The following is a 24313-nucleotide window of genomic DNA, read 5'->3' as shown; positions in this document are numbered from 1 at the left end:
AAAGAAAACTAAACCTGACATTAACACAAGCGGACCATGTAAGTTTGAGTAGACTGAAACTAAACTGATGTGAAAACGACAAAACTCGAACCTGCTCTGTGCGCATCTGTGTGTGTTTGTCGCCATCTAGTGGTTGAATTTACCACCAACAATTTCACTCCTTTACGTCGCCTAGAAAACTATTCTGGACAAGTCACGAATGACGTGTTTTATTTAGTTAGCTTTTAATCAACAGCCAAATTGGATGGATAATTTAGAGTTTCTGAGTGGTGCATGCTTCAGGAAAGAAGGAAAAATGTGTCCATTCAGCTGCTCTGCTCCTCGACTCTGGAGTTCCCTACCTCCTGATTTAAGAAATATCACTTCTTTCTCTCTCTTTAAGTCCCAACTCAAAACTCACTTGTTCAAAATAGCTTTTCCCACATAACCTCTCCACTCTAAATTTGTTTTATGTCTCATGCTTTTATGATTGTGTAAACTACTTGCTTTTATGTTGTTTTTATTATTCTGTTGTGTACAGTGTCCTTGAGTGTTCTGAAAGGCGCTTTCAAATAAAATGTATTATTATTATTATTATTTATTATTATTATTATTATTATTATTATTATTATTATTATTATTATTAAGACCTGGAGAGAAACCCAGCAACATGGGACATGCAAACTTCCTCCTGTGAAGTCAGATCCACTGCTCTGCTTATTTTACAACCCTGCTGCTGAAAAGCTGGAAAGCCTGCTCAAAACACTTCACATAGAGTCCTGAAGATGCGCGATTTAAAGAGCTGCTGCAGTCGATGAGCAGCTTTGATTACGTCTTTGAGATTAAGCTGAAGCTCAGCTGCAGTTTATCAAACAGACTGTCCAGCAGTGGTGACTAATCATCACCAGCTCCCTCAAGTTAAACATATAAAACTGTTAAATAGGTATAGGTATAATAAAGTCAAGCTGACATACATTTTTATTGTTTTGACCTTATGTGAATGGGTCATTCTTAATGGAAGTTGTTTATAAATGTGTGTAGGTAGTTTATGCTCCTGCTCCAGAGCTCCTTAGTCGACCTTCATGGCAGGTTGTTCAACTTTCGACCCACCGAGTTTCATTTCTTCAAAATGAAAGAAAATTCACTTTTATCTTTGCCAAAAACAACTTTAATGTTTGGTTTTACATTTTTTTTTTATTTTAAGCGACAATGTGCAGATAAATTTGCTTCCTCTGAACCTCGACAGTTGTGTCTTTAAAGGTCTGGATAAAAACTGACTTCTGCTGATTTCTGTGTCCATTTAGAGGTCCTGAGGTTTGAGATCCACGGCCTCACAGCCGTGCACCAGTAACAGTCTCATCGGTCACAGCGCTCCACATATGAGTAAAAACAGACCAGGTCAGCACTTTTCTGCTTCTGCAGGCCAGATTTAGATCAAACAGCACAAGCTTTGTCAGAATTTCCAGTCTACATGAACTCATACCCAACCACTGCTAAAAACTGTCACATGTATATTTTTAAGTGTGCAGTTTGTACCCCTGCTGAATGTGCATTTGATTTGATTAAATGCATGCTAATGAACACTGAGTGTGGGAATGTATGCATCTACATTAACACAACTACACTCAGTGCATCCTGAGTGTGTCCTGGACAGTTTGTTACAGAGTTGGTTTGTTTGTTTATCTGTAAGGTTTTCACTTTAACATATAACTTTGAAAAGCAACAGTCCCGACAACAGGGATTAAATACTTTTATTTAATTGTGGGCATTCCTGCAGGCCCCACAGAAACCAGCATAGGAAGTTCTCGTAGATCTCGTAGATCCACCTTTTCTGACTTTATCAGTTGCTCGCATTGTTGGAGGACTTGTGACGGACTCCTCTTTACAAAGTTGCCTCCGTTCGTTGACAGTTTGGGGCATTTGTTTGTGCGAAGCTCTTTTAAGGTCCCACAACAGCATTTCAATCAGGTTGAGGTCTGGACTTTGACTGAGCCATTGCACCACCTTGATTATTTTATTTTATTTTTATTTTATTTTATTATTTTATTTTTCATTCTATTGTAGATTTATTACGGTGCTCGGGATCATTGTCCTGTTGCACGACCCAGGTGTCGGGCTGATGGCCTCTGATGTGAGTCTGGAATACTAGAATACAACCCCGGTTTGTGTCTGCAAAACAAGCTCAAATCATCCCCTCTCCACCACAGTGCTTAACAGCCAGTCAGGAAGTGTTTGTGCTGATATGATGTGTTTTGTACATTATGACCAAACATCTCCTCTTTGGACCTATAAAGGGAATTATTCCAGAGGCCTGTGGTTTGTTCAGCCATGTAGTCATACTCTTTGTAGAGAGAAGAGGCTTTATCCTGCAGCTCATTTCAGCATGTTCAGTATTGACACACAAATGTTGCGGATCATCATTTGATGCATTTGAAAGCACGAAGGCTGTACTTTGTGTTTCAAAAAACTGCTTTCTAATAATTTTAAATACACAAAAAAAACCTGGGTTTTAACACTAAATAAAAACAATGACTTAATGACTTAACTTAAGAAAAAAAAATGCTTTTTTAAATATACATTCGGGACTTTTCATCTTTCATCACTACCTCAGCTTAATAGCTACATGCATTCAGACAATAACTTCTATCTTCCTCGAGTCGCTCATTTTACAAGATGAACATCAATCAGATATTACAGGGAAGAAAGTTTACTTGATGTAAATCCAAACAAAAACATGCAGTCACAGCAAACTGCGTCTGAGGAACAGGGTGGATCTTCTATAAGACGCCCATAAAGACAGATCTGATCTCTGATAAAACTGCAGCATAACAACATAATTGCACCAGCCCTGCATATTTTATTATTTAGTGGAGAATCTGTGAGTAGTAAAAGTCAGTTTACTGAGAAGGACTTTTGATTCTTTTCAAGCCCTAACCTAATCAGTGCGTGTAACACTGATCTCACACTCAGTCATTTCCACTTGAAAACATTAAGTCAAGATATTCTCACCATAATCGACAAATGCGATAACGGCTATCACTTCATGATAATTTCAGATTATGACACTCAACGAGAGCAACATATCCGACGTTTGGCCGCAGTTTAACGAGCTCCTCCTTCGTTTTGGATAAAGTCTGACACGCAGTTTTCATTTGTATTGTCACAGCAATCAGAAACACTCAATTTGTTTAAGCTCTCACGCCAAACAATTCGGTTTCTTTTACAAAGCTATAAAATAGTTTTATATAATTCAAAAATGAAAAACAACTGTTTAAAGTGTCCACAGATTCCAAGTACTTTGTCAGCCGCCATAAAGTTCACACTCTGAACCTTCACGCTGACGAGGAGGAACGTGGAGAGTCACACTCACAGTCATTCACTTTCAGCGGGTCATTTTTCGCTCATAGTTTTTATTTTAAAGAGTTTTTTTTCTCCAGAGGGCAGAGAAATTATGATAAATGTTACAGTCACGGCCTGTTAAGAAATGATCTATTCATTTCTTTCACTGGACGCAGATTTTACACTATTATTTTTTATTGTTAGTTTTTTGGTTGTGGCCTAAAACGCATGCAAAATTTCACCACAGTTACATTGCAAAAGTGAAGCCAGAGACAGACATGAAACTTTTTCTCTCTAAGTGCAGAAGTTTATCATCACAGATTTTCACACATTATTTGTACAATTTGTATGGCTGCCATGTTTTTTAATGCATGTGTGTCGGTGTGCGGTTGCCACGGTGAGTACACCTGTGGCATGAAATGGACAATCTTACAGCTTCATGCTCTCCTACAGAAAAGACATGAAAAATGAAAAATTTGAATGACTTATTGTGACTGTTTCACAAACTCTTGTGCGTCTTGTGCCCCCCCCCCAACTAAACCAAAGTGAAGTCAATGACTTGTGATTGACAGCTCGTTAGCCAATGAGCATGTGGCTTCATATCACACATAATACAACAATTTGAAACACAATATGAAAAAGATTTTCAAAACAAATGTCATTTTTTATTCAACATAAACTCAGCATTAAAGTGTTTGCAAAGACAGAAAGCCGTGTTCTCGCAGACTTCTACAGGATCAGAAGTCTTTTTGTAGACACAGCTGTCGCCATCTGGCATAAGGCCTGGAGAAAAGCTCTATTTTAATCTAAACTGGGACCTTTTTAACCAAGCCAAGCTTTTTCCCAAACATTTTATAATAATGGTTTTGTGTGTGTGTATTGTATTGTGTATTGAGGACCTTAAAATATTAAAAAGCAAAACCAAACACACACTGCAGGGAGTCCTGCATGCAAATCAAAAGGGTTGAAAAATCTGTTTAACTTAAGACAGATCCAGACAAGACCCTCTGCAGAACACAGGCAAGAAAGCATGTTTCCCAATATCCAAGCCGTGATAGCCCGATATCCAATAAGCAGTGAAAAAGCTCCAGATCTGTGTAGCGCCGTGTGTGACCTACATCTGTCGTTATTAGGCCAACACCACCCAACACTTTATCTGTAGAGATATGAATAGTTTCAAACAGCTGTTTCTTAGAGGTGGCTCATATGATTAGTCTCAAACTGTTCCACCTGTAATCTGCCATCCCTTCTGATAGCTTTAAATAAACAGCAGATAATCCAGACAGAAGTTTCATTTGTCAAATCAGCCCCGACGCATCACTCCAGGAGCCTGTGAAGCAGCTTTTTGACCATCACAAGACACAAAAAACTTCACCAAAAGCTACACAAATTAAATGATCTGCGTGCACTCACTGGCCGGTTTAGAGTTTATTTCTCTTTGGGTACAGCTGGGATAACAGAGGGGACTGCTGTGTCCCTGGGTTTTCCTGTAAAAACCCCCCCAACAAGCTGTCATGCTGTGAAAAGAAAAAGATGTCTTGTACGTTCATAAAAGTAAAGAATGAGATAACACACTGTAAACCTTTGTTCTGTGGCCACTGCTCCTGTATGTATGTATGGTGTAAGTAAACACAATGAGTCTGGATTCAAGGTCTTAAAAGAAACTAAAAAGAAGGAGGAAGAGGGGTTGAGTGAGAAGAAGGAAGCTTTAAAGTAGTAATGATCAACAATTACAGCCAAAACATGTGCGATGACTCAGAGAAAGTGCAGGAGTTAAAGAAGGGCAGTCTGATATATGAGCTTGATATGTGAGCAAATTGCACCATATTTTGAGGCCAACACGATAAGAAATGCAATATATAGTTGTCTCCAAAAACATGCTTAATGTGTGGGTGTATGGGCGTGAGTGTGTGTGTGTGTGACAGAGAGAGGGCTGGACTTTGTTCTCAGTTATTTCCAGTGTAAAGGTTTATCAGAAATACCTTCAGCAGTGAGCAACCTCTGACTTCACTCTGTGCAGCTGCTGCATGGAGCCACGAATCTAAAAAACAAAACAAAAAAACAAATACAAAAACCTAACTTATCTTCTTTTTCTTTGTTTTTTAAAGGTTAATGGTCTGAGAAGGTTTTTTGTTTTGTTAAATATACTTTTAAAGAAGCAGCCATGATCAGCCGCAACTTCAAGAATGTGCTGGTGGTCTCAATTGGGTTTCTGTCCCTGTTCACGGCTTATGGAGGTCTGCAGAGTTTGCAGGTAGGTGGAAGATTTACAATCTACTGCTTGTTAAGGAGGGAAAAAGGCATGATTTTTCCTTCCACAGTTGAAAGGACCAAGGAATAATTTACTTTTACAAGTTTTCCATATGTCTATAATTACCGGTCATGTTTGTCAGTCAGTGCTGGATTTCATTGAATTATTATTAGAGCATCAAAGAATGTATTCATACTAACTGAATATGAGATGTTAAATTGCATACCTATAGTCAACAAATTGTGCCAGTAATCTATTCTGGATTAATTGTATTGTTATTTTCTTGATTATTATATCACAGCTGAACAATACAATGGTGCTACCAAATATAAATATTGGTATAATATTAATGGTGCACATAGTATGCTAATAATTGTAGTTTTTTTTTTCCCTTTTCCTGGTAAAACTTCACACTCTTCACATGTATGATTAATTTGGAAAAATCTTTTCATTTCTGTATTTCCACATGCACGCATAACTCATAATATATTGATACTACTACTATCACTACTATTACTATTACTACTAATATTATAATAATAACAATCCATTCTGCATCCTCTACCAGCTGCCATAGGGCGAGAGGCAAGGTACACTCTGGACAGGCCGCCAGTCTGTTGAGCTCGAAAATAAATTAAAAAAAATAAACAAAGTTGAAATTTTTTTTTTTTAAAAAAATACAAATAAAAATGCAAATAAAATATGGTAATCATAAATAATTGTTCAAAACCTTTAAATACATAAACAAAGATATTACTTTTGTTAATGTACTGAATATTTTTATTGTAATATCAGAACTGCAATTATCTGTATTACTACATTTGTTTGAAATTAAGGGGTTGATAGTAACAGAACTTTCTTTGTATTTTTAACATAAAAATAGGATCTTCTATCTATAAAAATGATGCGAGCAAAAACCAAAACATTTCTAATTTTTATTTTTATTTATTTATTTAGATTATATGCATATAATAAATATGCATGTATGGATAATGTGGCAATTACCCATACATACTCTAATAAACATATATTTTATGTGCTCATAAATATATGAACACATAACATATTTTAAATACCTGAATTTGTTATAAACTATAAAAACTTTCACATCCGTACATATTATATCTACAAAAATTCCATATTTCTGTTGTATGTTGAGAGCTGGACAGTTTTAAAGTAAAGTGTAAATTAAACAGTTTTCTGTTTACTTTAAACATAATTATCTGTACACACACTAGAAGTACTCTAGATAAAATAAAAAACTTGACAGCTATAAGCACGTGGCATAAATCACATATATATATATATATATATATATATATATATATATATATATATATATATATATATATATATATATATATATATATATATATATATATACACACATACATACAAACATATATATATATATATGTACATACATATATATATATATATACATATACATACATATATATATATATACATACATACATATGTATATATATATATATATATATATATATATATATATATATATATATATATATATATATATATATATATATATATATATATATATATATATATATATATATATATATATATATATATATATATATATATATATACATACACAAATATTTTATACAAATACAATCATGAATGAAATCTAATTAACTTTCAAATCACAATCAGTCTTTACATAATATTACACCAATATTGCCACCTTTAATGATCAACTTGCTCTACACACTGATGCTGATATTGTGTAATTATTATGTAATTATCAGTATGTAGGTCAGTGTAACAGTAATAATAATTCAAAGTGTTTCCCAAAGCTTATGAGACATAGATTGGGCTACATATCAAAGCTGAAACATCCTTGTTTATACACAATGCTGCATTATGTGAAATCCTTACACCACTCAAAAGTCCAAGCACGAATCTTAAACACTTATTCTGTGTGTAAATCCGCCGGCTCACTATATTTAAAAATATTTTGAGCATATAAAAAATACTCTGTCTACTTTTAGAAAAACGGTTTTCTTTTGATTATAGTGCAGTCGACTTCCTAACATTGAACCTCTGATCAACACTAATAGTGTTTCTGCTCTCTGTGCAGAGCAGTCTGAATGCAGCGGAGGGGATGGGCGTGGCCTCTCTGAGCGTCATCTACGCCGCCATCATCGTCTCCTCCATGTTCCTGCCTCCCATCATGATCAAAAACCTGGGCTGTAAATGGACCATTGTGGTTAGCATGGCCTGCTACGTGTCCTACTCGTTTGGAAACCTCTACCCAGGATGGTAATCAACCAGACAATCAATTAAAAACAATAAATGAATGAGGCTAATTGGGGTTGTAATCTTTTAATGTCTGTTATTAAAGACTATTTTTGTAATAAGATGCCCAACTGCAACACGTCTTGTCCAATAACTTCATTGGCTAATAAAAAGTCTTGACCAAGTGTTGCTTTGCTCTCTCACACAGGTACACTCTCATCCCCACCTCAGTGATCCTGGGGTTGGGTGGCTCTCCTCTGTGGTCGGCTAAATGCACCTACCTGACCATCTCTGGGAACGTGCAGGCCGCCAAAGACAACAAAAAGGGCTCTGACGTGATCAACTACTATTTCGGCATCTTCTTTTTCATCTTCCAGTCTTCTGCTGTTTGGGGAAACCTGATGTCTTCGCTTATCTTTGGACAGGACACAGCTATTGGTAGGCAGCAGAAAAGTGGTCACATTTTGATTAAATTGAACCAGAATTGGTTTAACTGCCTCATTAAATGTGCATTGAAAGTTGTACAATGTTAACTTTTTGGGGTTGCAATGTGCAGTTTTATTTGTTTATACCAGTAAGTTTAATTCCTCAGTAGTAAGCCTGAAAACAGCGTGCAACATTTTGCCACATTTTCCTTATTTATCATTGAAATGTTTACGTGTGCAGCGGGGTTTCAAGTATTTGAAAGTATTATTTATGAAGTATTTTCTCTCATTCGATGGGCAAGCCTATCGGCATTGTTCCATATACAAACCCTGCAGTATTAAACCGCCATTACAAATAACAAATGACATGTTCAGTGCACAGTTTCTATTAAAAAACAAAAACAGCTTTACTATTTTTTTTCTCAGAGCTGAACCATAGACCATATATAAAGGATAGAGGTCACTACACATCGCCCTCTGGCTTTGGACTGGGAATTATTTTTAGAGACTCTGACATGTTACTAAATCACGGCACCTACAGCAGCTGATCCACTGTGTGCACAGCCACTTAAATGCCACTGCTGATTAAGTAACACATCGGAGACACGGTGTACCTCAAAGCCTGTTACTCTAATTTTTTTTTTCTTCAAGGAAATAGGAAACAGGTTTCACTAAAAGTGACCCTTTCGGTTTGAATTGAGAATACATCATATTAATAACGCAACGGCCCCCAGTGTGAGAAATGATGAGATCAGCGTATGTATACGTAACCTCTGTGAGCCGAAGCAGAGAAGCCACGCCCACTTACTGTTCAAAACCGCTTGTGATTGTCCTTAATGTGACTCATGCAAAGCTACTATAAGAGAGACCAGGAATAAAAATACTGGAAATGAGTGAGGATTTTCACTGATGTGACATGAGGTGTTATTTTAGGAGTGTAAGGAGAGACAGCTTAGCAACAAATGTTAGCCTGGGGATTGGCTTGACTTACAATCATTAAAAATCACAATTTACAGTGATAAACAAACAAACAAACAAACAAAAAAGTGAGTCACCACAGCAGGTAGCCCTGCATATCTGAGTTTTACACTAGCAAATCTTTTCTTAAGGTACTTGTGTATAATGTTGAGGCTTCTGCGCCTGCAAGAAACAGTCAAACCCCTCCAAAATTGCTTGACTTTTAGAGTTTAAAAAGATGTAAATACAGGTTTAAAAATCGTTTTACAAATTCAGATTTGACACGTTTAGCTTAAGGCAGTGCAGGTAGTGACTGACATGTTTTTATAGTCAAACGCTACAAATCTAGAAACTCAACATGACCCAATTTGGCTGCTGCTTGTGCATAGCTTCGTCAAAAGCTCTGAGAAACTTCCGATTTGTGCCAGAATCAGACGTTACGCTCAGTTTGTCTTTTACCCTGTCGACGTGTTTCCAGCTGCCAGCAGGCTCGGTGACTCAGTGCTGCAGTTTAGCTCACAGCCAAGATCACGTTGTAGCCAGTGATGCTCTAATGAAGGTGCATGCTCCAAAGACCTGGAGGTCTTTAAAATTCAGGCTGAACATTAAGTAACTCTTGGTCAATTTAAATGTATGATTACAAACCATTTAGCTTCCATCTGTATTTCTATACTGCTTCTTAAATCGTTGGAGTACAGTAAACCCTGGACTGGTCACCAGTTTGCTGCAGGGCAAGCACACCTACAGCCACCAATTAACCTAACCTCATTCATGCCTTTGGACTGTGGGAGGAAATCAGAATACCTGGAACGAGCCCATGCACACACGGGAAGGCCCCAGCCTGGATTTAAACCCACAACACTCTGCAGGGGAAGATGTGCTCTTCCTCTGCTGTTACTTTTAATTCTTTAAGTGCAGTTTTTAGAATTGGGGACAAACAGGAAGTGTGCAAACTCACACCAGGCCAAAGAGGCTGACATGTACCAAAGACATGAACGTGAGTGTCCACAAGCAAAGAGGCCCATGTGGCGCTCTGCCATCGCAGTGCCTGATGGATTTGGATTGTACTGGTCTCTTGTGTTGCTGCCAGCTTCAGATCATCACTGAACAAGGTCTAAGAGATGTCTTACAATCATTTTATGGCTCAATTAAAGGACGGTATGAAAAAAGGTGTGTTTAAAGTTGCCAGGTATGCAGTATGTTACTTTATGGCGTCAATACTCTCTGCTTATCAGTTTAAAAGGAGACTTTCTTGGAAGAATGACTCCACAGAGACATTTATTCCAGTTTTATTTCCGTCTTACTTTGGGACACTGTTTAGATACAAACTTTTTTAAACTAAACTATCAGCAACAAAATCTTTATAGTTTTACAGTTTAAACGTGCTGATCGACTAAAATAAGTAAACTTGGCCGTTCTACCAACAATTTGCAACAGAAGTCTCATCTAAACTTCAATTCCAAGTGTCCAGTACAATCCAATACACTTCCAGTACAAAAAATTGAGAGATTCTTTTGTATCATTGGTATTTTAGGGACACTGGACTGAGTTAGATCAAATAAAAAAGTAAAGATTTTAGTGTCTGAGCCCTCCAAAAAAATAAGGAAAAAAGTTAAAGAAAACAGGGATATACTGACTCCAAACAAAACATGAATCAAAGGGGGGGCGTGAGGAACAAGAGGAGGACAAACTGAGCGCAAACAGACAATCTGACAGCTAACAAGGGGAGAGGCAAGGCAATGAGCGTGGGTCAGACATCCACCTTTTCCTAGCGCCGTCTCCTCGACCTTGGCGGAAAAGATCACAAAGTCAAGAAAAGGCGTGACTGGGATGTTTCAAGGACTACAGTGAGCGTGTAAAAGCTGGGCTATAAAATGTGCCTCTTACTTCACCCGCACGTGTTCTTAGCATGTGCGTCACATAAACAAGGAAAACGGTGATTTTACATTCACAGTGCAGCTGTGGGTTTAAATTCAACAGCTGCCTTAAAGAGCTTTACATTGTAAGGTAACACTGAATCAGCCTTGATGAACAGAAAGGGCGATTATTATTATTATTTTTAGCAAAGTGCAAACAAAAAAACCACAACTGCATCATGTTTCTCTCTGCATTCTTTCTGTTGGTCATGTGATATATTCGCTTAAACAAACTGTATATTTTTTCTGACAGTTGACATCCCACAGGAGCAGCTGGATAGCTGTGGAGCAGCCGACTGCGGCCTTAATGTCACTGCTTATGGGAACACCACCAGGCCTGAGCAGAAACTGGTGTGGACGCTCGTCGGAAGCTACATCGGTAAAGTTTCCAATCACCTGAATGAGGGTGTTAGCTAATCAGCAATCAGCCAAACTTTGAAGCAAAGAAATTATATAACCATACAACCGCTCGCCATGGTGCGACTAACATATTGCAGCTGTCTTCTGAATCACTGTTCTTTGTGTGTGGCAGGCGTGGGTGTGCTGGCCATCCTGATCGTGGCGGTGTTTCTGGACAACATCGACCGCGAGCAGGCCAGCGAGTTTCGCGGTAGCCAGCAGCCGTTTTGCCACACGTTCTTGGCAACATTCAGGCTCCTGAAGGACTGGAGGCTGGTGACGCTCATCCCACTCACCATGTACAGCGGCTTTGAACAGAGCTTCCTTTCAGGGGAGTACACCAAGGTAAGGAGAGCTCCAAAAGATGAAGGCTCTCATGTGTTAGTGCAGTTTTCATTAAGTCATATAGTTAAATAAAAGGATTTGATATATTAGCCTAAGTACAACTTGAATTGGGGGGTCATATCGATGGAAAACCAGAAGGGGTGTGTAGGGAGGTGTGGTCCCACTCCTGAATACAGATACATTATCTCCAATTAACTGAAGTCAGCAACAATGACCTGGGTTCAGGTCTGACTTTGACTGTGCGCCTTGATTCTTTTCTTTTTTTAACCATTTTTTTGTACATTTGGTTCTGTCCTTGGCATTATTGTTCTGTTGCATGACACAATTTCAGCCTAGTTTAGCTGTCAGATACATGCCCTCAAATTGATTCCAGAATATTTCAGTATACATGACGGCAATGTGCCCAAGTCCTGTGTCTGCAAAACAAGCCAGAATCATTACCACTCCACCACCGTGCTTCACACTTGGTATGAGGTGTTTGTGCTGATGTGTTGTATTTGGTTTTCACCAAACGTGATAGCGGACATTATGCCCAAACGTTTCCTCTTTGGTTTCATCTCTCCGAAGAACATCGTTCCAGAAGCCTTGTAGTTTGTTCTGATGCTAATTTACCCTGGGAAAGCCATTCATTCCTCTGAACTAACACTTTCTTTGAAAACACGCACAGCCCACTGCTTATCCAGGTGTTACCAATTTTGTCAACAGCATTAATGATAAGACGTGAGGCCTTATAAATGTCTGCTGTGTTTCTTCGCAGAACTACGTGACTTGTGCTTTGGGGATCCATTATGTTGGTTTTGTAATGATGTGTTTTGGAGCTTCCAATTCCCTTTGTTCAATTCTCTTTGGGAGACTCGCCCGGTACACTGGAAGAGCTCCACTCTTTGCCCTGGGTAAAACCTTTTTAACAAAATATAATAATTAAAGACCGTTCACTGCTGTTTTTGTTTTGTTGTTGATGTTCATATTAATACATTTCTCGCCTCTTTTATTATTTTCCTTTCCACTTTCAGCTGCACTGACGAACTTGAGCTGCATCATTGCTCTCTTGTACTGGAGGCCTCATCGTGACCAGCTTGCTGTGTTTTTTGTGTTTCCTGCTCTGTGGGGTTTGTCAGATGCTATCTGGCAAACCCAGACTAATGGTAAGGAACCCAATCAGCCCACCTGGGGCAACTAACAGGTACACCCAGAAATGAGGATTTCAATAACGGCCTGCCTTCATTATAATGCACGCACATGCAGTTGACTGAATTAGAAATGTTGTCTTGCCTTGTCTTGTCTTCTGATTTTTTTTTTTTAGTTAAAAAAACTCAAACTTAAGCCTAAAATTAGCAAAAATCTAGCTGATCTCCCCTTCAAGATAACATGCTGTTGCTGGCTCTCCCCTGAGATGCTGTTTTGCAGTGTGCACTCTGAAATCGTGAACCTTAAACCAGTGTAAACTAAATTTTCTGTGGACATAGAGATGGTAACAAAATGAACTTTAAAGTTCATTCAGTATGACTCCCAAGCGTGATTTATCAGGAAAATATTTACATGCTCATTCAGAAGGTGGTTTTCCTCTAGACTTTCATAGGATTGAAAGTCCTTCTGCACACACAGGTTACGCCCCCTGGTGGCTATTTAAAACACCGTACGTTGTCTTTGCTCTTCAGACATAGAAACTGAATCCATTGTTATAAGTGCCATAAGGGTCATTACTTAAAAAAACTAAAGCGTTAAATAAAACGTGTTATTTTTCTTAAATGTAACGCAGTAAATTGCTTAATTACTCATTGGAGAGAGTAATTTGTTACATTACCCCAGCGTTACTCTGTAACATGACCTGACGACACAGGAGTTTAAAGCCAGTCCAAATAGACATTTACAGCTGCAGAAACAATTACAGGTAGAAATAAAGGCTATAAGCCTTACTGGCAGTCACTGCCTTTATTGCGTGGACTTAATTACCTTCTCTTGGCGTCCCTATCCCCTTGTCTCACAGCTCTTTACGGCATCCTCTTCCCGCGGGAAAAAGAGGCGGCGTTTGCAAACTACCGGATGTGGGAGTCGTTGGGTTTTGTCATCGCCTTTGCCTACAGCACGTTCTTATGCCTGGAGTATAAACTGTACATCGTGCTGGCCGTGCTGGTGGTCACCGCCATCACTTACCCGATAGTGGAGTACCATGAACACAAGCATCCAACGGAACCCATTGAAGAAGGAGCCTACCAAAATCACAAAGAAGTCATCAAAGCAAACGAGGACATCATCTGCCAGACACACTTGTAGAAACACAAAGTTCAGCATGCCTCCTGTCAGGGGTCTATTGGTGATGCCTAAAGTTAAAATCGAATGAATGCCATTGTAAACGCACGATGTGATTGTAGAGGTGCAGTAAGTAATGAGCCCACGTCTGTTGAACTTTACCAGACACTGACTTTGTTCTTTTCTTCCTTGTGGTAAAGCAACACAAACTATAATGTCTTGCTTTTTTTTTTTTTTTTTGTAAATAAGGCCAGCTTTGTAGCTTCTGTTTGAAACAGTTTGTTTGGTTGGCACGACACTGTTGTCATGATTCATGTGCTTCAATCTTCAGTATCTATGTCGGCTAAATGTTGAGCAATTTGTGCGTGCAATCTTATCCACTTTGTTTAACTGCCTTTTTCTATTGTCATTTACGGTTGCTGTAAGAGGATGTGACCAGTGATTGCACACAGAGCAGTATCATTTCCTGTTTTCGTAAGTTATTCTACTATATACAGTGAATTAAGTGAAATCATACCTGTGAGATGTTTGAAAAATACCTGATTAAATTGTTATTTTAACAGTTGCCAGTGTTGTAAAGTTCCTATGACTTTGTAGATGTTAAGGAAGAAATAGGACAGAGAGACGTTGCCACAAGAACAGCATTCAACACAACACTCACTGATTCATTAGGGTGAGCTGGAAGAAATGGTCAAAGACCAATATGACCACTGTCAGCCCCTGAGGTCCTGGAGAGTCTAAAGTCCAGCACAGAAGCTCTGCAATCAGTATGGCCTGTGATGGGTTGATCATATATGGACAGTTTGGGTATTAAGAGACAAGAGAGCTCACTAGAAATCAGTGACTTATCACACGGCTAACAGAAAAGAGCCAACCTTTCATGTTCCCACAGCCAGTTGAGAATCACCAGTTAACCTTATATGCATGTTTCTGGACTATGGCAGAAAGCTACACTGCACTTGCAGGTTCTAACTATAGACTGAACACAGTCCACTGAGGACAGTGGTGCTGGTATTCCAGTTCATGGCAAAATTGAGCCTTAGTGGTTCCTGAACAACCTAACCAAATTCCTTTTATCTGAGGTTTTTCTTTCACACCTTAGCAAGGTGGTCACACATCTGAATACATTTCGTACAGTTTCTAAACGGGCGATGCTGGATTCTGCAGTCAATTAGAAATGGTTCCAAGAAACGTTTCTAACTTGTGTAAATCTACATTTCTCCTTCTTAGATCCTCACAGAGTTCCTTGGACTTTTTATGATGGTAAAGAGAAACTACCAGTTGTAGTCAAATGTTATCACTAACAAGAATAGACTTTGACCAAACTAAAAAACACATTGTAGAACCTTCTGCACCACTTATTAAAATGTGTATATATTTGACCCTGTGAGTTTATTTGGGATTTACTCCAAACCTGTGTGAACAATTCTTGTATTTTTTAGGCCATTAAAGATATATGCTGTACTATAATTTCACCCTGGAAAAAGAACAGATGAAAGACATAAAAGTCCAAAATTACCACGACATTCATGTCCACGATGTGTCTATGTAAACTTGAAGACGACTGTCTTGTAACGAGTAAAGTGATACCATTGTTACCAAACTATAAGTGGGGCTCAGAAATGGTAAAGGGTAAATGGCTTGTATTTGTATAGCGCTTTACTAGTCCCTAAGGACCCCAAAGCGCTTTACACATTCAGTCATCCACCCATTCACACACCAGAATTCTTCCTGTCACAATGCTAAATAACTTTTTTCTATTTTATTATTAAAACTGCACTTCCGTGCCCTAGTTTAGTGCAATTTTGCTCTTTGTTTCCATTAAATGCACAGTGGTTCATTAGCGTAGCTGGTAGTATGGGCTAATAAACAAGACCATCATCTGCAAACTGGTTTAGCAAAATCTCAGAAACAACCTTCCAATTTCTGGGAGATAAAGAACATACAGGAGTGACACGCTGCATTTCAAATGGTGCTTTTATTGCAATGTGTTGCATTCCCACATTCATAGATGTTATAGATTTGTTAGTCAAAGCATCATTTCCTCAAGGTTGGCATCCTCACCTTGGAAAAAAAGCAGAGGGATCAAATGCACGAGGTGTTTGTGTTTTGAGTGTAGTAGAGAAGTGTGTGTGTGTGTGTAAACTTGAGCAGCCACGAACATATGAATGAACAAACCTCCAAATTTTAGACTTCCAGTAGATGCAAATAGAGTTTTTAATTGTCAAACAAACAAAAACAAAAAAAGAAAAGAAAGAAAAGAAAGTTTTGTTTGTCTGTTAGCCTACAGGGCTCTCACTCCCTGCAGGGACTGGACCCGGCCTGAGACTGATTGTCTACAACATTCCAAAGAAAAGGTAGATTTCTTTATATTCACGTTACACACCTGAAGAGGAGGGGCTGAGGGGCATTAAAAGAGACAAAGAGAGAAGAGGAGGAGAAAATATAACATGCATAAAATTCTCCCAGATGAACATTGTCACTCATATTGTCTTGTAATAGCTGCTCCGATGCCTCTTTAAAAACAAACTTTACATGAGTGTAATATACAAAACTGGACAAAATGAGTAAAATGTATAATATATATTTATATATATATTTATTTATATTAATTTGTACAAGGGAGAAAGTGGAACCTTGGTCTTTATTTTAACTGAAATTCTCCAGAGAAAGCATCAACGCCCCCCAAAAACAACAGAGTGGTGAGTAAATTACAAGCCTATGAACCATGTCCAACCTCAGACCCAATAAGGCAGCGCTTACAATACCTGACAGCTGATAGCGTGGTAGTTTTTTTAAAAGTTTTGAACACCTCCATTAGGAATGAGTTGGAGTTATAAAAACTACAGACAGTCTTGGACCTGGTTTCCACCGAACCACCAATTTAGTAGGTAGAATTACACGGCAGAAGGTGGGATACTTTCCATGAGAAGGAAATAACAGGAGACATATTTACTAGGAATTTCTTGTGGTAGCCTCTCCCATGGGTTTGGGAGCAGGAATCTTCCTATCTTAGGATAAGGCTCACACAGGACTAGAGGACGGCTGGAAAACTGCTGGCAACCACCAATTGCTAGGGGTGAAAAAAAGAAAAAAGTATTCCCCAACTGGGTGGTGAGTGATTGGTGGAGATTTGCACCAAAAACTTGCTCATAGTTTACATGGAAGACACAGACTCGTCTACAAGCTACTGAGAGAGCGGTAGAGAGACATGAAAACATGCAACACAAGCCGGAAACGGAACACCTGCCTTGAAATTAAAAGCTGCACCTTATCACTACAACCACCATGTTTCAAAAGGTGCAACTTTTACTTTGAAGGCAAAGGTCTGCGTTGCTGGTTTGTGTTGCACTCTTCACAGTTTCACTAACTTTTGGAGAGTAGTTCAAGTCTTCCATGCAAATTACACGCGACTGCAACAATCTGGTAGCAATCAAAGTAATTGCAAGGTTTTCGGAGCAGTACCACCTCAATACAGCTAATTACACCTCCACAAACCACCTGCCAACCAGCTGGAGAGTAAAGATTTTTCCCTAGCAACCTGTGGTTGTCAGGGTGTCACCAACCGGTCTCTAGGCCTGTTTAACTGAGGCTTCAGGCACCTGAACTGTTTTGGTGGAAAAGAGGTACAAGTGGTGCACAAATGTTGGACCAATGACGAGTGAGAACACGTATAAGCTGATAAAAGCCTACTTTTGCTTTGTGGAATAAAATGTTAAAGGTCGTGAACGTGGCTACCCGCAGCAGACATTAGATGGAACCCGCTAAATACTCAACATCAGGCAGCACAAAAAACGTGAGGCAAGCAAAACACGAGGGACAGTTAGTGTGCTGTCATTTATGTCAGGTCACCACTGTAGCTTAGACAGAAAACACAGCTGCATTAATGACACCTACAAAGCAGTGAAGAGAAAGAAAAGGAAAGCGAATGGCAAAGAGTTTGGCGAAAGTGGTCATGAGCAGGAATGTTCTGCGAATCGAGCTGAGGGAGGTTTTTAACAGTACGCCTGGGGATGGACGTCACCCGAAGATGATTAGCATAGTATTCACACTGAGGATCGGTTGGTGCAAGTCAGAGAAAGACACAGACAGGAGTTTTTGGGATAATGGGTATCCACTACGGGCAAGTTCTTCACAAAGAACCTGAGAAGTTGTTTAGGTTCAAATTAAAGACTAACTCTTCTCGGTACATTCAGGGGACACGTCCTATCTCTGAATACTGATCTGATTGAGACAGTTACTGATGGCCTTTTCACTCCAAGTAAATCTGATATAAAGTGCAAAATTAGATTGTATTTGCAAATTCCTGGAATAATCTGATTAAACTTCTACGTGTGTAAAAAAGTCATTTCTTTATACAGTATTTTTTTTATAAAGTTGAAAAAAGGTTTTTAAAAAAACCCTGGTTAACAAGGTTATTACTGTTAAACAGCAAAGGAGCAATCTTTACTGCAGAAAGTATATACACGAGGCACCTCAAGTTTGGTATAAAGTATTCAGTTGATGGAAAACCAAAAACAAAAAAGAAGAAGTGAAGGTCATCAGGTATCGAGTGGGCTTTTTTAAAATTATTTTGTTGTGACTGTAAATATCTATGAAATGAAATGCTCCAGTGTTAACTCTACAAGGTGAGGAAATGCTTGTTTCAGTAAGGTGCATAGCTAAGGGTTGCAATGTTTTTTTTTCTCTTCCTGTAAACGAGTGATAGCACTTCAGGCTCAAAAGACCTCATTGGCAAAAAGTGGAGACGTCTCGAAAAACTGACCTAACTTTGGGACATCACACAGCTCGCTGCTGATAGGCCACAGGAGGGACGAACACGCAGAGCAGCAGCAGAGAAATCCAAATAAAGGGGGCCGCTACATTATGTTGTGTCCAGTGACGATGAGGTTTGCATATGAGTCCATGAAACGTGTTGAAGCTTTGGTCATTTACTACCGATGAATGCAAGAAGAAGAAGAAGAAGAAGAGAGGCTACATCAGTCAGACAGTTAGAAAGAAATAAAACATCCAGCTCAACCGGGCAATGCTTCTCCATAAAACCAAGGCTCCACTCTCCCAGATCTGCTTAAACTTCTGACAACAGAGAAAATTAAATAATATGGCCTTTTTTTTTTTTTAAATTAACCCGTACAAAAAGCCAGTCCACACTGCTTCTCTCTCAGTAAAATCACATTCAGCAGTCGCTAAAACCATTCTCTGGCATAGTCATCTGAAACACCCACAGGTACTGTGCAGGGTTGAAAAGAGTCGAAGAAGAAGAAGAAGGAGAGAATCATACAGGACATCTTCCATCTTAGAGAACACCAGATATACAGTATTAATCACACATACATACGCACTCACTGATAGTCATATACATACATACATCATCAGAAATTTAAAAAAAAAAGTAGAAAATCAAATCAAATAAAAATATGACGGAGGCGAGTAGTTATTTACCACAAACTCGGAGCACTACTTTTTTTGATTCTGAACAAATACATATTCACATTTCTCTGTTATATACATCATGTTGACATCTTGAAACCAACGTTACAAAAGAACCTAACCTGGTACCTGTTACCTGTAGTGACGACGGAGGGAGGGTAGTAAAGGAAGCAAAGGAGGGACTGTCGTTTCCACTGAATGGCTGTTGCATATAAAACCTTGCGCTGGATGTATTTGGCATATATTTTTCCTTCTATTTTTCTTTATTTGCAGGTTAAGCTGACAGCTGCTGCTGAGTTTCTGCACTGAACAGGGTTGGAGAGGAAACCACTTCCATAGGAATGCCTATTCCATGCAGGAAAGTGAAAGGAGGAAGGCTGACACTGACAGAAACCTTTCAGAAAGGTGCGTCCTCCCACTTTGTGCAACTTCTGCCGTCCAAACAGTGGCGCAGGACTGTCAGGCGACTGCATTCAAATAATTCTCTAGAAAATACTCCTCGAGGGGGTCTAAACGGGTTTTAAAATCCTCTGAGGCTTGAGGCGGTGCGGGGCTGAGATATGTTGTTGCTTTCAGTTTCCATTGAATTTCTGATTGATAACAGTGGCAGAGAAGTGACTCAGTTTGGAGGTCAAACATTCAAATAATTGAGCTGGAGCTCCTTACTACAGTAACCCACAAGGATGATCATGAATTCAGGCATTTATAAAAAGTCATCAATTAACTCCGTTCCTCCAGAATCTGGGAAACTTTCTTGCCTTCTCCTGCTCTGACAAAGAGTTTGGAGGTAGTACATTTTTAACTACTTGTGGACTGCGATGCAGTTCAAAGGACCGAAATAGGAAAAACTGTCAAAAGTTAGATAAGTGGCACATAAGGAATTTGAAATTTGGAACTTTTTTTGATCAATTACATTATTTACAAAACAAAAGCAACAAAAATTTGCTGGTGAGTTTTTGCCACATTTTGCCCCCACTGTTGTATTTGGTACACTGCTTTAATTTTACATACAAGTTACTTTTATTCCTTATTCTGAGAAAAGTCCATCATATATAGGTTAGTAAAGTTGACGATAACCAAGTACTATGTTTGCTTCTTCTTGATTTATGAAAGAAGACTTGTTAGCATGATTTTAAAATAAATCCATAGAAAAATAGAAATCCTCTCTATACTGGAGGTGTTTTTGCATTTACTTCCTGAGCCACTGTTTGGACGCACACTGCATGATTCTGCACGCAAATAACGCGTCGAGACAGTCACACAGAGCGTTGCAGATGAGCACAAAGTGGTTCTCACATTATTCAACACTTCAGAAGTTGGTGGGTGGAATGTAGACCTTGCATACTACCCCTCTTTTTCTGGGTAAAATGTTGCATACGGCAAAGTATCTCTGTGAAAAAAAACACAGGAAAGAAGCCCTATTCCACGCGACTGCATCACCTACGTGAGCGACGGGTTCGGCAGATTGAAGACTCGTTAGCTGGGTGGGGGGCGTGAGCTTTATTTGAAACCTTCTCCACGGATCGCGTCAATTCTCCGAGTTTCCACGAGAGAAAGGAAGAGAAATAATAAACCGAGACCGGTTCAATCAGGGAGCACCTGATATTTGTGCTGGCGTTGAGACGTGGCAGATTTGACAGGAGGAAACTCGAATGATGCTCCCCGACAGAACGAGCCCTACTTTTGAAAAAAAGAACAGAAAAAGAAAAAAAATAGAAAAGAAAAAGACCACTAAGTTTGGTTACACTCATTCCAAATGTCGTTTAGCATCCTCTAATTTAAACCTTTGGATAAAGGGTGTCGGACTGGAGCAAATTTAAAAAAATCATATGCGTTAAGAGGTGCCTAATCCACATATTACATGTTTATAGCTCTACAATATTTTAGTCATGTAAAGAATATTAAGAGGCAACGTCTCAGCAGGGTTTTCTCCTTAAATTTCCGGTAAGGTGTAAGTAGCACATCTTAAGATTTGAATTTTTTTTGTCACGAGAGGTCTGTTATCGCTGAGAGACACAGTGTCTGACTGAGCAACAGTAGTCAACAGAAAACTGTATATGAGTGTGTAGCCAGTGGAGTGAAGTCTTCATCAGGGAAACCAGAGGTGAAAGGAGAAGAGGGTTGAATCCCTCGTAAAAAACATAAAACAATAAAGAGATTCCCAGGAGGTGAGGAGAAAATGAAAAGATGTTTTTGCAACTCTTCCTGTTTGGATTCAAATTCATGACAGCTTTAAATCAATTATCCATCACATCTTTGTTAGGAACTTCTATCACTAAAGCCTCTACTTAAATGTCATTATATAGGAACAATATCCAAAAGCGTGCCGTTTGCTGCGGCTCACAGCAAAGAGCGCGGTTTCAGTTTATCATTATGCTTTGTTTTTTTATACAATGGTTACAACACATGTACTGTCTGAAAAGTTTTTCTGAAAGTATTGTACATACATAAGAATAAAAAAAGAGGAGAAAGCGAGAAAAGATGGCTAACTAGCTCCCTGGTTACAACAAGAGAGAAAGCAGAGCAATCAAACCCATTTTTTTTTTAAAGTGTGGCTTCATGTAGTGCTGACTGGGACGCCAAAGGGAGCGAGATCTACCTTTTTTTTAATTCTTCAAAAACCAAATCGCTTAAAATTTTCACATTTTAGAAGCTGGAATAACGTCTTCCTCCTCCACCGCAACATGTAGCTGTGTTACAATATCATGATGCCCAAAAAAAAAATAATCTCAAAAAAAAAAGGGAAAGAAAACCTGGATCGAATCACATTATAATATATAAGTTTTGCTTTTCTGAGTAATCAATTAATTACATTTGTTTTTTTCTTTGTTTTTTCTCATTTTTTTTCTTAAAGGAAAGCAGTTACAAGAGTGAGCTCATCCCCAAGTCTTTGTCCTTCTGTACTGTACAATACTACCCGCCTGCATGGTGCACATGGCAAACAACACTGATAGGCTGAGAGATAGCATGAAGATACACAGAGAGAGAGAAAAAGAGAGAAGAGAGAGAACCCAACGGGGCTCTGTATTCACAGCTGCTGAGGTGAGGGGTAAAATGTGACGGACAGACAGTTAAATAATCATAACAGTCCTTTTTTCTTATACTTTGAGAAAAATAAAAATAAAACCTCCTCCCAGGGGAGGAAGACACGTAAAGTTCCAAACTGAGCAGCATCCCGTCTGTCTCCCATCCATCCATCCATCAATCTATCCATCCATCCATCCATCCTGGCTGTTGCCAAAGCTTGTTCTGATGATCGTGAAGATGATGATGATGATGACGGCGAGAGCAGAAGTTTAAAAAAAAAAACAAAAAAACTACTAAACAAAAAACCCCCAATCCAACCCAAAACACAAACAAAAAAATAATGATGTAATAGAATAATATGTTGAAGAAGTAGAAGTAGAAGAAGAAGAAGCAGAGCTTGGGAAAAACTCAAACTTCCACCAGGCACTGTAGCTGATAGAGAGAGACAGTCACAGAACCAGCTGATACTGAGCTTCTATCCCACAATGCCACAGAGGTCTGAAACCTTAACATTCCCACATCGCTGAGAGACAGGCAGAGAAAAAAAACAAAAACAACAACAAACAAACGAAAATAAAAGCCAGAGGTGCTGCTGTGTGGGATAATCCCAACACTTTTAAAACACTGAGCCCAGCTGTATGCTGCAACTCATGCTCCCGAGATGCGCTGCTGCTGCTGCTGCTTGCTGTTTCGACGGCTCGACAGAAACCGTCCGATCAGAAAAAAACAAAAACAAAAAACCAAACAAAAACATATAAAACACAAATAAAAAGGAGGCCGGCCCTGATTTGACAGTGACAAAAACTTGGCAAAACTACAATGACGTCGCAGTTGTTTTCTTGGGTCAGGAAGCAGGAAGTAGGTCACCAAGGAATGAGCAGCAAGACAACACTGCCTTTAATAGGCTGAGGCAGACAGACAGGTTGTCAGACAGATTAGACAGGCAGGTTTAAATACACTGCTGCTCCTTCTGACTTCAGTCTTGACTTAAAATGTTCTGGGCATCAAACAACCAGCCCTGAATCCCCACCCCCACCCCTCCCCAGCACAGAAGTGGTTAGGCTGCGAAAACCACCGACAGCCAGACCTCTCTGAGCCTACTCTGTGGCCGTCCAAACATCGATCCATCCAAAAGGTGAGACAGAGACAGCAATGGGTCTGGTGCACCGACCCTCCAAGGAGGAGGCGTAGAAGTGAGAAGTAGATAGAGTAGGAGAGCTGAAGAGGTGGGAGGTGTCACTCAGTGAGCAGCTGCTGGAGGAGGCTCTTCTGCTGGGCTTGGTTGTTCTGGGAGCCCTGGGGTCCGGGGCCCTTCTGGGAGGCCGCAGCTCCGATGGAGCCCTGGTTCAGGTAGGAATCACTGCCAACAAGGTTCACTGTGCACTGGACGTCCGCAAATACCTGGACCTGCTGCACCTGCAGAAACACGGGAATAAAGCGCGAGGCAATGCTTACAGAGGGAAGGAGGTCGCGAGAACCATCACTGACAGCGTCAGGAAAAGTCTAAAAGTTGTCAATCATTTTGACAGATTAGAACAGCAATGTTTGGTGCAAGGGCTGCTGCTTATTCACTACTTTGCATTGTTTATTATGCCATTTGTTGAGGCTACAGGTGTTTTTTTTTTTTTTTATTTGTATTTATTAAAAAAATAAAGAGGTGGTTCGTAACTTCGCAACAAGAAAGCTTCTGTAAAGGTTGGAGCCTGCACAATTAAGCTAATAAGAACAAG

At 39.3% G+C, this 24313-nt stretch overlaps 2 protein-coding genes across 5 annotated transcripts in view; one reads left to right on the top strand and one right to left on the bottom strand.

Moving 5' to 3' along the window:
• The first annotated feature begins 5232 nt into the window (after positions 1-5232).
• On the top strand, positions 5233-14691 carry unc93a (unc-93 homolog A). Its single transcript, XM_031756290.2, has 8 exons — positions 5233-5572; positions 7677-7858; positions 8043-8272; positions 11386-11511; positions 11665-11876; positions 12634-12769; positions 12890-13021; positions 13864-14691. The coding sequence occupies exons 1-8, from the start codon at positions 5483-5485 to the stop codon at positions 14148-14150; spliced, it is 1395 nt and encodes a 464-aa protein (XP_031612150.1). The 5' UTR covers positions 5233-5482; the 3' UTR covers positions 14151-14691.
• Positions 14692-16085: 1394 nt separating this feature from the next.
• Positions 16086-24313, bottom strand: part of ncoa1 (nuclear receptor coactivator 1) — an 82598-nt gene continuing 74370 nt past the window's right edge. For all 4 annotated transcript variants that reach the window (XM_039598837.1, XM_039598839.1, XM_039598838.1 and 1 more), the window contains one exon: positions 16086-23999. In XM_039598837.1, coding sequence (XP_039454771.1) covers positions 23820-23999 — 180 coding nt within the window. In that variant the 3' untranslated portion in view covers positions 16086-23819. The remainder of the gene's footprint in view (positions 24000-24313) is intronic.

Source organism: Oreochromis aureus, linkage group 15 (assembly GCF_013358895.1).
Source record: "Oreochromis aureus strain Israel breed Guangdong linkage group 15, ZZ_aureus, whole genome shotgun sequence".
NCBI lineage: Eukaryota > Metazoa > Chordata > Actinopteri > Cichliformes > Cichlidae > Oreochromis > Oreochromis aureus.
This window is presented reverse-complemented; position numbering and strand designations above follow the sequence as displayed.